A 10,527-nucleotide genomic window follows, 5' to 3' on the forward strand; every position below is an offset into this window, starting at 1 on the left:
AAAGGGTCAGTGGCCAGGCTGAGTGTAAACAACGTAACATTTCAGCCTTTAGATCTTGAGAAAAGAGGAAGACTGTTTTTACATGCATGTTCACCTCTTCACTTCATTACTAAAAATATAACTACATCAGAATATAGAGTCAATTTTTATGACATCCTTTTTTTTATTTCAGCAAATTGTGGAAAACATTTATTTTCCCAGTGTATGCAAACCAATAACTTTTGCTAGAGTTTTGTGTTACATTAATCATTTCAAAAAAGTATCCCATTAGTATATATCATCAATAGTGATTATTAGTATTTTGACATTGTTGCTTTCACATTTAACCACTGGTACCTTGACATGATTTTTTTCTCTTAATATTTTTACCAGAGCAGGAGCAGATCAGGAGTCAGCAATGCAAAACGATACAACTGTGACAGTATTTATCCTAGTAGGATTGACAGAGGACCCACAATTGAAAATTGTACTATTTGTCTTCCTCCTTCTCACCTACTTGCTAAGCATCTCTGGAAATCTGATTATCATTACCCTTACCTTGCTGGATTCTCATCTCAAGACACCTATGTATTTTTTTCTTCGAAACTTTTCCTTCCTAGAAATATCTTATACAACAGTCTGCATCCCCAAATTGCTTGTTACCATGGCAACTGGAGACAAAACCATTTCATATAACTGTTGTGCAGCTCAGTTATTTTTTGCCTTCCTTCTTGGTGCATCTGAATTCTATCTACTGGCCATCATGTCCTATGATCGTTATGTTGCCATCTGTAAGCCTCTGCATTATACAACCATCATGAACAGTAAAATCTGTATCCAGCTGGTCCTCAGCTCTTGGATGGCTGGTTTCCTCATCATTTTTCCAGGACTTGTCTTAGGCTTAGACCTGGATTTCTGCGATTCCAATATCATTGACCACTTCTACTGTGACACAGCTCCTCTTCTGCAAATCTCCTGCACAGATACACATTTGCTGGAAATGATGAGTTTCATTTTAGCTTTAGTGACACTCCTGGTCACCTTGGTATTAGTGATTCTATCATATACGTATATTGCCCTAACAATTTTAAAAATTCCTTCTGCCAACCAGAGAAAAAAGGCTTTTTCCACTTGTTCCTCCCACATGATTGTCATCTCCCTCTCATATGGCAGCTGCATCTTTATGTACATTAAACCTTCAGCCAAACAGAGAATATCTTTAATGAAGGGCGTTTCAGTGGTCAATACATCAGTTGCTCCACTTTTGAACCCCTTCATTTACACTCTAAGGAACCAGCAAGTGAAACAAGCATTTAAGAACTTGCTGCAAAGAGTTCTGTCTTTATCTAAGAAGTAGAATCATGATGAGGTATTCAACAGAAATGTATTATTAGGGAAATGTACCCAAAAAAAGTATCTGGATTGGGTCCGAATTTTCCTATTACACTATCTAATATATATTCATATTTTTCCTTTAACTTCTATCTGAAGCTTCATGACCTTACATAGCTATCTTCTTAAAACACTTCTCCCCTTTCAAATGACAGAACTCTATTTTTCTGTTCCATTATGTTGTTGCTGTTATGTGCTGTCAAGTCAGTTCTGACTCATAGCGACCCCATGTACAACAGACAGAAACACTGCTGGGTCTTGCACCATCTTCACAATCATTGTTATGCTTGAGCCCATTGTTACAGCCACTGTGTCAATCTATCTCGTTGAGGCTCTTCCTGTTTTTTGCTGACCTTTTACTTTACCGACATGATGTCTTTCTCCAGGGACTGATTCTTCCTGATAACATGTCCAAAGCATGTGAGACGAAGTCCCGCCATCCTTGCTTCTAAAGAGCATTGTGGATGTATTTCTTCTAAGACAGATTTGTTCATTCTTTTGGCATGTCATGGAATATTCAATATTTTCTGTCAACACCACAATTCAAAGGCATCTATTCTTGTTCAGTCTTCCTTAGTCATTGTCCATTATAAGTATATTCAAATCTGACTCCTTCCTCTCCTCTTCTTTCAATGAAATGTAGCTAATATTTGAAATCTAATTTTAATCTACTTAATATATCAGTTCTTTGAGACTATGGATTATGTGCAGTATATTTAATTATTATTATAATATTTGACTTTCTATGAAATCTTAATAAGGATAAAAGAGACCAGGACTTCTTAAAGAAATGGTTGATTCCATAATAATGAACTTGGAATATGTTGTCATACCTAAAATAAGAAAACTATCAAAGATCAATGGTATCATGTTAAAGGACACAGGAATCGACTCAAGGAACTCTCAATTGCCAATGATTTAAAAAAAAAATGAGGTTCATTATAATTCCAAAACCACATTTGTTCACCTTTAGAGTTTCCTGGATAAATAAAAGTGATAAATAAAAGTAACAAAACAAACAGACAGCATATCTGAGTGACTAAATAGTTGATGAAGGAAAATTCTTCAAAAAAGTCCCACAATTAGTAAATGCTAGAAAAAAAGAATCAAAACATTGAAATGTTACATTCTTTAATAAAACATGGGAAATAGGCAATAATTATTGATTGCCGCCACTCAGCGAAAAGTTTACAATTAATTTTTTAATGCATAAATCAGGTCAATACCTAAAATACCAATCAATTTTAATATCATGTAAAGTGGTAAATCCAGGTTATCATAAGCCACCCAACACACTGCAATAGGAAGCATACAATACCATCTGTGTTCTTGCTACCCCTTAAACAACCTGAATTTCAGCAAATGTGTTTAACTAACTGCCATCTTACAGAAAATACAGGGAATAAATTAACATGTTAAATGAGGATTCAAACTATCCAGTCCAGAATGTGGTAAATTCTATATTCAAACAACCAATTACTTCAACAAACAAAAAGCATGGGAGAAAAAAAGGGGGAAGCATTAGGAGGCACTAGTCTAGATTTTTAAAAATCTCTTAGGAGACGTATTTATCAAGTGCTGTGTGTAGACTTTGGACTATTACTAATTTAAAAAAGAAAATGCAAAGCAGCATTTTTAAATGATTGAGTAATGTTAAAATTTATAAAGTATGACAATGTTCTAGGAGTCATGTTTTTATATTCCTTACCTGTTAGAGTTAAATAATGCAGTATTTAGGAGTAAGATGATATGATATCTAGTATTTTTTTTAAACTGTGCTCCAAAAATATTGGGGGAGTTGTACACTAAATAACAATGGCATAATATTTAAAATAGTCAAAAATGAAATGATGTGTTCATGGGTATTCATTATATACTTCTCTCTACAGTGTATGTTTATAAATTTTCATAATAAATATTTAATAATAAAAACTAGCTTAGGAAAAATTAGATAGAAAGTGAATGACATGGTTATCATTCCCATTTACAGTACATATTCAATTATCTCCTAATTGCCATTTACACATTTGATTAAATTATCCATGCTTCTGACTGCATTCAAAGAGTCAAACTATATCCACAGTGAGATTGACTTGAGCCAAAACTCAACTGATTACCTAAATTCTATAAGGCCAAGTTCTGATTGATAGACCACAGTAATGTTTTGGGTCTTTGGGAATTAAGGTCAGTTCAGAACCAGTGTCTAGTTATCCTTGAAAAATCTGATTATTTTCTCTTTCCCAATGCACGTTCACCCAGTAAATGACGTCAGGTCCCTTTAGGGAGGGATAGTGAGAATATTAACAGTACAACTTTTCGGCAGTGTAGTAGCATCATTACTCAAGAAGACCTGGGCTCTTCTCTCTTCTTTCAAGGGCTCTAGGTCTATGAACCAATTCAAGTATGGAAATAAATTGAGCGGCCATGCCTCTTGGTGACTCAAAACACTAGTTCACTATACCTAGACTGTTTCTGCATGTACGGATTAAAACAGAGTTTAGTAAGCTAGCTATTTGTTTTAGTAGTATGAACCCTATAATGAACTAGACAATGCCAGAGATCTCTAATTATGCTTACTACTTCGGCTCTGCTGTTGATTACAATAGCCATAGCCACCTGGTCTTTGGCAGTTCTTTGTTGCCATTTGTCCTCTGCAACTTCAGGTTCCCATCATCTCTACTGTATTTAGGGATCCCAGTTCAGTGGTAGTAGTTTACACTGTAATTTCTGGCCTGCAAAAAATAAAAACAACACAGCTCTTCAATAATGCTTCGGTTCCCTACAAGAATATATCACTATTGTTATAAAAAGTGGCAAAGAATGCAAGATGGAATTTAGGGGTTTGAGGCCATAGCTTTATCAGAATATGTCTACATGTTCATCTAAATGTTCAATATCCCGTTACTTCCAAATCAATGCCCTAACTTTAATGAAAGAAAACTAAAAGTTCAGGAATTCAATTTGCATTCTTATTCTATCATACGTAAGATTAGACTTTGGACTGGGTGTTCAGAAATCGGGACCCTCCAACTACAGGAGATAGGAGTGTTTTTCAGGGTAATCATAAAAATTTTCATGGCCCTCATAGAGAGCACAAGTCCCTAGGTGGCCCAAATGGTTTATGTTTGACTGTTAGCTGAAAGGTTGGCAGGTCAAACCCACTCAACAACATCACAGAAGAAAAGGCCTGGCAATCTGCTTCCTTAAAGATTACAGGCAAAAAAACTCTATGGAGCAGCTCTACTCTGTAACACATAGGTTCACCAAAGTCAGAATCGACTCAACGGCAACTAACAACAATATAGGGAGCATAAACTGGGTATCAAAATACCTGAGTTGACCATTTTCCTTCTCCATGCTCTCTATCACCCTTGTAAGCAACCAACCAAATCTCTTATATTCATTACTTGGACTAAAATGTTCTAAGGCAGCAAATATTTCTTCACCCAGAATTTTAAAGTTTTAACCCTGCATACCATGAACAAACAGTGCCCCGTTCACCACCATAAACAAAGGCATTAATGCCTTTAAATCTAATCAGATTCAGAATCAGTTCACACAACTCATCCTTAAGATTATGTTCTCCTGGAACTACTGTTTGTATCAAAAAACACAGATAGATGATTCGTAGGTAGAATTGTAAATAATTAGCTTAAGTTTGATTCTATGAAATCTGGGAATCTGTTAAGTACTCTCTGTAAGGCTATTTTCTTCATGTCTGACGCTGGAGTTTGAAATTCATAGAACAGGAAGTTGGGAAGGGGAGAGCAAGAACAAGCTAGAACCAAAAGATAGGAGCAGGAGCCTATGGTGATGAATCGAAGACTGTGTTAGTTCTTATTTTCCCTCACTTCAGACTTATTGGTGTCCTAAAGAAGCCAGAGCACTTTGTCATGGAGCTAAACATACATACCTGGTTTGGATGTGGAGAAGCTAAAAGAAGATCCCAGAGAAAGTGGAGCAGCTGCATACCTGTCTACTACTTAACAAAAGAGGTGAGTCAGGAGATAAGGAACAACATTTGTGAGCTACACAATGGCTGCTGCTTAACTCCACCCTCCAAATCTCCAAGAATCTGTGGCCCACATTAACATGGTGGAGAATTCCTGGACATGTAGTTAGGAGTAAGTTGAAACATCACAAATTCTCCAGAGGTGTATTGCAAGAGAGCCTATGGAAACTTTTGATAGAAATTCATTATTCTGATTTTGTTGATGGCTTCGCAGGTGTATGTATATGTCAAATCTCCTCAAGTTATGCACTTTAATGGATGCATTTTATTGCACATAAATTATAACTTAGTAAAGCTGTAAAACAAACCAGCAAACAAACAAAAAACTGCAACCTAACCTAAAGTCAAATCAGACTATAGTTGGACTAAGAAATTCAGTTCCTATTCATTTTTCTTATTGTTGTTTTAGCTGCCTTCAAGTCAGACCTGACTCATGGCAACTCATAGGCTATAGAGCAGAACTGCTCCATGGGGTTTTCTTGGCTGTAATCTTTAAGGAAGCAGATTGTCAAGCCCTTTCTTCCATGGCAATGCTGGGTATGTTTGAACCACCAAACCACTTGCTCCGCCTAAGCTCTTCTTCCTAGGATACCACCTCAATCACCACCCAGCTAATTTGAACTTTCTCTGCTTTCAATTTCTCTGCTTCAGATTTTCAGCTGTTTTAGTATGATGTTGCTAGATTCTAGGTTCTTGGGGGGGTGGGGGGAAGGTTGGTTGGTGGGTTTATTTTTATTTATTTATTTTTTAATTTTAATTGGCCTGAGATTAAGAGAGCTTCTTAAATCTTTGTCTTGAAATCTTCCATCAATTTTGGACAATCATGGGACATTGTCTATCCAAATATTACTCTACTCCAGTTTCAGTATTCTTTCCTTCCAGTATGTTCAACTTTTCACCAGTTATCAAGTTCCTTCCTATAGTCTTTTCATATCATTATCCAGTTGCCCCAGAAAAATATGTATTGAATAATTAATTATCTAGTATTGACTACAAATAATCAATCTCATGCATCAAATTTCTGTAGGTTCAAGGATGTGTTTATTGACTTTTTAGTATATGTTGTTAATCTATCTATCCTGGAGGTAATGTCATATAATCTGAATTATCAAAGTTTTCCATACATTTTATTTTTTTAATCTGCTAGGATTTATATTTTAATCCTTGCTTATATTTCACTCTGTTTTTCCCTTAATTACCTCTGTATTTCAGATTATCTGTCCATTTGGTCTTTCATATAAAATTAGGGTAAACTTGCATAATCACAGAGGGTCTCTGGTGGCTCAGTGGTTAAGTGCTTAGCTGAAAGATCAGCAGTTTGAATTGCTCAGACACTGCAAGGGAGAAAGGTGTGGAAGTCTGCTTCCGTAAAGATTACAGCCTTGGAAACCCTGTGGGGAAGTTCTACCCTGTGCTATAGGGTCGCTATGAGTCAAAATCTACTCTATGACTATGGGTTTTTTGCATAATCACGCAATGTTGTTGTTAGTTGCTTTCTGGTTAGCTGCGATTCCTAGTGATCATACGTATAACAGAGAGAAACTTTTTCCAGTTTTGTGCCATCATCATGATTGTTATGGCCACTGTGTCAATCCATCTCACTGAGGGGAATCCCTAATTTTCACGGACCCTCTATCAAACATGATAGCCGTTTCTAGTGAGTGGTGTTTCCTGATGACATATTCAAAATAAGTAAGACAAAGTCTCATCATCCTCGCTTCTAAGGATCACTGTGGTTGTATTTCTTCTACGACTGATTTGTTCCATCTTCTGGCAGTCCATGGTATATTCGATAGTCTTCACCAACATCATAATTTGAATACATTAATTCTTCTGTCTTCGTTTTTCGTTGTCCAGTTTTTGCATGCATATTAAGTGTTTGAAAAGACCTTGGCTAGGTCAGGTGTACCTTAGTCATCAAAGTTAACATCTTTATGTTTTAAAACTTTAAAGAAATCTTTTTCAACAGATTTGCCTAATGTGTTACGCCGTTTGATTTCTTGACCACTGCTCCCATGGATATTGATAGTTGACTCAAGTAGAATGACATCATTGACTACTTCATTTTTTTCTCCATTTACCATGATGTTGTTTATTAGTCAAAATAACAAAATAAAAACAGTTAATATTCTAACTGGGGCTTCATTGATTTTATCAATTAATGAGGAGAGAATTTGCCTTTACAATGATAAGTCTTTCAATCCACGTACATGGTATATTTCTTAATTTATTCAGTCCTCTTGGTTATCCATTAATAATTTTTTTATAATTTTTCTCCCAAGGAGGTCTTATAATTTTTTGTAAGACTTATTTCATGGTTCCTTACAGATTATGCTGCTTATGTCAACAGTATTTTTCATCCACCTTAATTATGTGTAATTTATGCACAATAAAACATATCCATTTACAATATACCATTCATTGAGTTTTCTCAGAGTGCTTTTATTAAATCAACACTACCATCCTAATATAGAACATTTCCATCATTCTCAAATTTTTCCTGAGTATCCTTCTTCAGTCCATACCTCCCTTGACCCTGACTATAGGAAACCACTGGTATTTCTTTAATACTATATAATATTTCATATTTTTAAGAAGTTGAATATAAATAGAATTATATATACTGTATAATGTATATACGCATACAGTCCTTTTGTCCTTTGTGTATGGCCACTCCAATCTCCTGCTTCCCTTGTAACATCTCCTCTTTCTGTGTACTCAAATCTCTCTTTGCCTCCCTTTTGTGAGGACAATTGTGATTACATTTAGGACCCAACTGGATAATCCAGAATAATCTCCCTCATTTTAGAATCCTTAACTTAATCACATCTTTCATGAGATAACATTCACAGGATCTAGAGATTAGGATATTGATATCTTTGGAAGTCATTATTTAGCCTGCCACAAATCCTGGGTTATTTGGGTTTCTTCAAGTTTGCTTCCTCTTTCCTCTCTCATCTCCATCTGCTTTTATGTCCATCAAATTATTTTTTTCAAGGATTGTACTGTGTTATTGGACAGGGTAGAATTGCCGTATAGAATTTCCAAGAACTATCTGGTAGATTCTAACTGCTGACATTTTGGTTAGCAGCCAAGCTCTTAACCAGTATGCCACCAGGACCCCATAGCAATGATTATTTCCAGCATGACTAATCAATAGATAGTTGACTCAATGGAGGAAAGTATGATGAAAAACAGGATATTTATTAATTACAAGATATATATCTACTAACAACAAATGGAAAAAAAATAGTAACTTCATTATGAAGAAACCTGTCAGGCATCACCTCATCCAAATTATCAAAGTTGTGCTCATCAGTAATGAAATAGACGTGACACATTGAGAAGAATACAACGTCAGTTCTGTGGTATTTCTACAAAAATATGCATAAAAAGAATTTAATGACAAAGAAACATCAGAAAAACTCAACTGAAGGACATTCTATCATTTTACAAAATATCTGTCCGGTATTCTTCAAAAGTGAAAAGTCATAAAAGACAGAAAAAGACTGAGTGACTGTTGTAAATTAAGTAAGAGTAAAGAGATCTGAAAAGTCCCTGGGTGTCGCAAACAGTACGCTTGACTACTAACTTAAAAGTCAGTAGTTCAAAACCACCCAGTGGCGCTGGTGATCTGCTTCCGTAAAGGTTATAGTCAAGAAAACTCTATGGCACAGTTCTACTCTTTAACACATGGGGTCGCTATGATTCAGAATCAACTCGATGGTAACAGATTTGGGGTTAAGGACACCTCATAACCAAACACAACACATGATATTGGATTTGATCCTGAGCCAGAAAAGACATTTGTGGGACTGTCAATGAAAATTGATTAAGGTCTTTAAAATATAGTATTGTATCAACACTAGTTTCTTGATTTTTAAAATTTATTGTGGTATGTATGAGGACATACTTGCGACAATGTATTTGTATTTAGGAAATGCATGATATCTGTAACATATTATAAAACATTTCAAGAAGAGAAAGAGAAAGGGACCAACAGAGGAAAAAGTATGGTAAAATGTTAACTTGTACGGAATCTTGGTGAAGGATATTGAAAATTCTTTGTACTCTTTTTGCAATTTGTTTTACTAAGTTTCACTATAAAATTATGTAAAAATTTCAAATTCAAAAAATTGAAACAAAAATTACTGGAACTCAATAACATGTTAAAATGTATTTCCAAATACATTTTGGAATGTTCTGGAAAAAAATTTTAGAATATTTTCAGGGTTTAAAAAAAATAATGTTCTGCTGCTATTCATAAGGTTTTCACGGGCCAATTTTTTTAGAAGTGGGTTGCCAGGTCCTTTTTCCTATTTCCTATTTCAGGATTCAGCATACGATTAAGAACCAACGGCACAGAAGGAAGAAGTTCAAGCTGCAGTGAAGGCATTGGTGAAAAACAAGACTCCAGGAATTGACAGAATACCAGCTAAGATGTTTCAACAAATGGATGCAAAGCTGGAAGTGCTCATTCATCTATGCCAAGAAATTTGGAAGACAGCTACCTGGTCAACTGACTAGAAGAGATCCATACTTGTACCCATTAAAAAGAATGGTGATCCAACAGAATGTGGAAATTATTGAACAATATCATTAATATCACAAACAAGTAAAATCTTGCTGAAGATCATTCACAAGCCATTGCAACAGTACACTGACAGGGAACTGTCAGAAATTCAAGCCAGATTCAGAAGAGGACATGGAACAAGGGATATCATTGCTGATGTCAGACAGATCCTGGCTGAAAGCAGAGAATACCAGAAATATGTTTACCTCTGTTATTGACTATGCATAGGCACTTAACTGTGTGGATCATAACAAATTATGGATAACATTGCGAAGAATGGGAATTCCAGAGCACTTAATTGTGCTCATGAGGAACCTGTACTTAGATCAAGAGGCACTCGTTCAAACAGAACAAGGTGATACTGCGTGGTTTAAAGTCAAGAAGGGTGTGTGTCAGGGTCGTATCCTTCAGTATACTTAGTCAATCTGTATGCTGAACTAATAATCTGAGAAGCTGAACTATATGAAGAAGAATACAGCATTAGGATTGGAGGAAGACTCATTAACAACCTGTGATATGCAGATGACACAACCTTGCTTGCTGAAAGTGAAGAGGATTTGAAGCACTTACT

General features: G+C 35.6%; 1 protein-coding gene across 1 annotated transcript; it reads left to right on the top strand.

The window, feature by feature from the left end:
* The first annotated feature begins 367 nt into the window (after nucleotides 1-367).
* On the top strand, nucleotides 368-1,336 carry LOC101360398 (olfactory receptor 6C76-like). Its single transcript, XM_004373925.2, has one exon. It carries the CDS (start codon nucleotides 398-400, stop codon nucleotides 1,334-1,336), a length of 939 nt encoding a protein of 312 aa, XP_004373982.1. The 5' UTR covers nucleotides 368-397.
* The last annotated feature ends 9,191 nt before the right edge of the window (nucleotides 1,337-10,527 follow it).

The sequence above is a fragment of the Trichechus manatus genome, unplaced genomic scaffold (assembly GCF_000243295.1).
Source record: "Trichechus manatus latirostris isolate Lorelei unplaced genomic scaffold, TriManLat1.0 scaffold00027, whole genome shotgun sequence".
NCBI classification, from domain to species: Eukaryota; Metazoa; Chordata; class Mammalia; order Sirenia; family Trichechidae; genus Trichechus; species Trichechus manatus.

Coding starts and splice junctions, on each gene's coding strand:
- LOC101360398 (XM_004373925.2), top strand. CDS start 398: ATGCAAAACGATACAACTGTGACAGTATTTATCCTAGTAGGATTGACA.